This window comes from Solea solea, chromosome 9, assembly GCF_958295425.1.
Source record: "Solea solea chromosome 9, fSolSol10.1, whole genome shotgun sequence".
Classification (NCBI taxonomy): domain Eukaryota; kingdom Metazoa; phylum Chordata; class Actinopteri; order Pleuronectiformes; family Soleidae; genus Solea; species Solea solea.
In genome coordinates this window covers 3,108,667-3,114,284 of record NC_081142.1, presented here as the reverse complement: position 1 = coordinate 3,114,284, position 5,618 = coordinate 3,108,667, and the positions used below count along the sequence as shown (strand labels likewise).

The 5,618-nt window shown below is 42.1% G+C and overlaps 1 protein-coding gene across 1 annotated transcript; it reads right to left on the bottom strand.

Moving 5' to 3' along the window:
• Positions 1–1,190: 1,190 nt before the first annotated feature.
• On the bottom strand, positions 1,191–3,637 carry faslg (Fas ligand (TNF superfamily, member 6)). Its single transcript, XM_058637537.1, has 4 exons — positions 3,078–3,637; positions 2,581–2,623; positions 2,448–2,498; positions 1,191–2,368 (listed from the first exon to the last, which is right to left on the bottom strand). Exons 1-4 carry the CDS (start codon positions 3,366–3,368, stop codon positions 1,950–1,952), a joined length of 804 nt encoding a protein of 267 aa, XP_058493520.1. The 5' UTR covers positions 3,369–3,637; the 3' UTR covers positions 1,191–1,949.
• Positions 3,638–5,618: the final 1,981 nt, after the last annotated feature.

Sequence of the window (5,618 nt, the reverse complement as noted above, 5' to 3'; positions counted from 1 at the left end):
CAGAATGCAGATTTGTCGAGTGAGGAAAATGTAATTGTTTTAGCAGATAGTGACGCCAAGCAAATAAAGAAGGAAACATGAATTAAGATGCATCACCAGCTGATTTACACATCACACCCCATAAATCACTGGAAACAACGCGGTTACACAAAACTCGTCATGCACACGTGGTCAAATCAAACAGAAGTCCACTTTTGGTTCCACTGATCAGTAACCACTGAAAGCCTGTGAGTAATCTGCGGTTTAGACAAGAAATGACAGCAACTTGCAACTCAGAAAGAGAATAATTCGACTTGATGTTAAGTCTGACTTGATGTGATGTTTAAACGCATTCAGAACGAATGTAAGAAAGGAGGAAGAGACTCACATGAAAGTCGACTTGCACGCAATGTGCGACCCTCATGATATTCACACAGGAAGGAAACACACGTCAAACCTTTCACCGATCTGGCCCCCGATCTGTGCCCAGCATGTGCATCTTGCACTCCACTAACTTGTGTGTTTGTGGTGTACTGAAAACGCTCGATGTGACGCTGAGGGTGTTGAATGTGAATAAGAGAGGCCTTGCAGCATGCAAGTGCACAACTCACTGTTCAGTGATCTGTAAGATAGAAATGAAATACACATTTATCCACGACTGAGTGCCAGGTTTGTCTGATTGTCTGAGGCTGCTGCTTTACCACAGTGGAACAAATGAAGCTCAGGAGACTGAGTTGGTGTCTTTATCTAAATACTTTCCTGTGGTCATGACCATATCTCATGTGGGTGTTCATGACACTTCAGACTGTTCAAACATGCCACACTTTTAGAGCACTTTGTAACAGCTTGTGTGGATGTTAAAATTGTAGCACGTTCCTTTTAAATATAAACAAATATCTGCCACATTCAAACCATTGTTAAATTAGTTCTCTGTGCTTTTCAGTATAGTGGTGTTTAGATCTTGTGTCGCCCAGTGACATGATCCGTCAGCACAGACGGCGGCAACAGCAACACTGCTCTACTAAAGCGAGACGTCTGCTAACAGGTTGGAAAATGACTGTCAACACAAAGCCCGTCCGCCTCTGCACTGCTGCTCTATACACACAAACGCTCCCTCAGTCAGGTCTGATAGTATTGCCGGACACAACATCCAAATATTGTCACATCATTTCTTTTCACAACAACAAAAACACCAACAGGTACGCACTGTGTAGCTTTAACTTAAATTATCTTTGTATTTATTTTTGAAAAACAGAATCATAAAATATTTTTTCTCCTGTTACCAGGAAACACATTTAGACATCATACATGTTGGATCGCCACCAAAATAAATATTAAAAAAAAGGCTACAACTTCTACAATCAGCATCGTAGTGTTAACTGACTCTAGATTAAAGGTCCAGTGTGTAAGATTTAGTGAAAGCTCTTTTAGCTCAGCCACACCTCCCTCTTGTTAGGGAACTACGGTGGCCTTCATGTACCAGAAAGGATGTTTGCATCATAAGCCATTGCTTCAAAATCCAAAATTCAATCTCTGGCTGGTTTACTTGGGCTGCTATAGAAACCAGGCTCTGCAAAGAAAGGACCTGCAGGACATATTAAACGTTTATTCTAAGGCTATGAAGTTCAAATGATGTTTATTTAAAAAAGTATTTAAGTACACTTATACAATATAAATATTTAACTTTGTTTTTATTTTTTGTTAAACACTGGACCTTTAACAAAAGGCACAATATTTATTCATCAGTTTTTGTGTAACTGCTTCATATAACAACCAATTCAAAAGTGTGCGCTTTTGAATTGGTTGTTATATGTGATATGAAGCTCTTCACTTCACATATTGTACATCAGAGGAATAAGAGTCAACATTTGAATCACTTGGGTGAAGGGATGAGTAAGATTCATTCACGTCCGCAACCGTCTTTCTTTTGAATGCTCAAACTCAAAGCCCATCACTGCACCACACACTCGTCATATCTTGTAGAGACCAAAGAAGTTGCCGTAGCGTTCATGACTAAGAAGTTTGGGGTGTGACACATTCACAAAAACCGTGTCATATTTCTGCAGCTGCATGGCCGAACCCAGGTAACTCTCTGAGGTCCAGGGGTGTTGCGGCTGATGAGAGCAGAAACCGGCTCTGTTGGCGTTCATCAGGGTCAGAGGCGTGGGATGCCCTTTCCTCCTCATGAACATGGTGTGAACGAATGAGGACTTGGGGGAACATGTCTTAAAGATCAGCTCCACCCGTGAGTAAATGTGAAAGAGTCCGCTCTCGTTGACCTGCAGGCCTCCATCCTCAATCCGGTAAGTCACTCCTCCGGATATGAACGCTCGACTGACCTTCGGCTCCCACCGCAAAGTCTCACGGAATCCTCCATTTTCAATCCGTCCTGCAGGAGGACACGCAATTGAGATGTTAGTAAATGTTTCAAATCAGAGTAAAAGGTTAAATGTGAATAAAAGTGTTACCTATCACATGAGCTGCCAGTCTGTTTTCTTTGTCTTTAGGTTTAAAGTCGCCTGAAACAAACATCACATTAGAGACACGTCGCCTCTTCTTTTGCTTTGTTTGGGACATTTAATATCAGGTGCTTATTCTTACCAATTTGCTTCTGGGGTGCAATTATCTCTGGGGGGGTTTCACTCTGCAATGAAATGAAAGCAATCTCAATGCCACATCACACATAACACCTTTTTCATCAGTGCGTTTCTTCTTCTTCTTAAAGTTCTCTCACTGCATGACTGAGAGAGGATATCCTGTCTCACTGGACCGGTGACCACAGACGCATGAACGCTTGTGTCCTTGGTTTGCATTTTTAAATGTCATGAAGAGCTGAGATGGATAGATTTGTCAAATGGTGGTGAGTTAATGATGAAAATGTGCAGCTCTTTCCAGCCACATTTTCCACACTCCTACTACACACCTCTCTATCGCCTCGACTCAACACAAAGGTGAGAGAAGTCACATCTTTGAAACTTTTGTATAACATAGATCTCTCCTATTGACCAACAACTTGTGATTTGCAAAGGCTGACAGGCTGCACATTTGAAACTTCAGTAGAAATAAAGAGAATTTCAGATAACTCTCTTAAGGCTTACCTGTCCACTTTCTCTCAGTTGTGCCAGTTCTGTCTGCATGTTGTGAACCTGGAAAGCTTCAAAGCCCAGTGCTGCAAACACAAGCAGGAACAGCATCAACACCATCATGGCCAGGCTGGGGCTGACTCCCATGAAGCCTCGACTCTTCCCACGGCTCCTCACCCTCTCCTGTGCAGCGGGGAATGACCAGCTGGGGACCTGGAGACCTGGAGGCTGGGCAGAGCGCTGTGGACTTCCGCCACTCTCCACGAGGAACACCTCAGGGAAAGGGTAGTTCTGGTCACAGCTCATGGTGCAGGTATGAGACAAGACTGTGTGTGTGCATGTATTGCCTCTGCATGAAGGAGGTGTTTCACTGTGTCTGAGCACCTCTGTCTAAAAAGACCAAGCCTCAGCTACCAAGTCATTAACCACACACAAGGCCCTCCCACAGACACTCTGTGAGAGTAAGTTCAAATCAATTTTCATAATCTCACACAAGACAAAATCTAGTTTTCTCTCTTCTGCTTTGCTGGATAGTATTCATTCAGGTAACATTTAGATTAGGGAACACATATTTATCATTAATTAGTTGCTTATTATCATGCAAATTAATTAGTCATCATTAAGTACTTATTAATGCCTTATTCTGCATGGCTTTTTTATACAACCAGTAAGCCTTTACCTAAGAGTTTTCCCTCAATAACCTCACAATTATTGCTTATTTGTAGTAAGTAGGGTTGTAAGTAAGTTGTTGCATATGAATTACAATCTCAATATGCTTTGCTTAGTATGGACTTTATAAGGTGGTAGTATCACAAGAATACCTAATGAATATGGTCTGTTCTTACATAACAAAACACAAATCTACAAGTGTTAATAGTGTCCAAATAACTCTAAATGAAGTCTTACTTTACTTATGTTCCCCATAATAAAGTGACATCTTGATCACTACTAATTCACTAGTAGTTGAAACACTTATTAACCAACACAGGTTCCCTAATATAAAGTTGCCTCCTTTTGCTATTCTTGTAATATCAACAACTTGTAAATTCCATTTATTCATGAACACTAAACTATATAACATGATTTACCTTACAGTTTGGGTCTTTAATGCATCTTGGCTTTGTATCTGCCCTGATAATAAAACATGTAGTTAAAGCCTGAGGGGCAGGTTCAGTCTGACCACAGGGGTGTTTCAAGAGACTTTGGGGCCCCCCAGACAAAGAGGACCCATGTGGGCTATACATATAACAAAAAAAGAAGCAAGTCAGTGGCATTGGGTCAAGTTAAACATGCAGTGTGTAACTCTTGCTGCTGATGATGATATTGTTCTGCATCTGTTCAGAGACTATGTAACATCATGTGTTTGCTTCATCTGAAAACAGGCTCTGACAAGCAAAACTATCAGGGAGCACCAACAGCACACGCATGACATTTTCCATTACCTCATAGTTCCTCCTCAGGGTGGGCGGGGTCGTCATAGCACAGCTGCATGAAAATGCTGCAAACACACAAACTAGTGACGAGCAAAGCAGTTAATTAAAAAGATTTGTTCAGTACTTCCTGTGCGACACGGTCATTGAACTGAAATACAGCTGAACGGGATGTGACTCGTCTCACGGTCGCCGGGCTTTCTGCAGTGTTGTCACTAAACACATAGATTTTAGACATTTCCTTGTGTTTAACTGAACTACAGTGCGGCAATGTTCACTTTGATTCTTGTGTCGGACGTCACTCTCTGACCAATCAGTGGCAGGCAGTCTGTTGACGTCACATTTTAGGAACCTCACCAGACCAGGTACCAAAAAAAGCACCAGGTACTAGGTACTATCCCTAGAGTCGAGCCGTGCTAGAACTGTATAATGTTTTGCAAGCAGCAGATAATCAATAATTTCACTGTATAATAATCAGCATGTAACTGGCAGCGAATAATAACGATGCAGTCCTCTGAGATTCACTGCTGCCTCCCCAACATTTTGCTCACGCTGAAATGAGCAAAATGAAGCCTGGTTTCACACGTCACTCCCCATGTCACTGACTTCTCACATGTGTTTTTTATGTCATGTCATGTCATCATGTAGTGTGGGACGCACACACGTGTGGCTTTGACTCTGAGAGTTGTGTAGTTTGAACCAAGATGACGTTGTGGTCTCCTGTACATGGCTGGCTATGAAATTTAAGATGATGCTTTTAATTGCTGTGGACAAACATAATCAGTTTAGAGTCCCCAGGCCCGTGCTTGCATTTCCTACCCTGATGAAAAAGCCCCTGTTTGACCCCAACATCACTAAGAAATCTGTCCATTAAATCATGGACCAGCACTTTATATGTAACTGCTCTTGTTGACCGGGTACTCTGTAGCTGCAGCTGATTTTTCTGTTTATGCAGAGTGTGTTGTGTATATATAGTAGGCAAACAGTGATGCAGCAGTCTCAGTAGTACACCGTGTATTCTTGGTGGGAAGCTGCTGCTGCCACATGAAAAGCACATCTGTCGCTGCACCGACTGTTAGACGCCGTTAGCAAGAGCAGACTGCAATACAGAGGTGAGAATTAACCA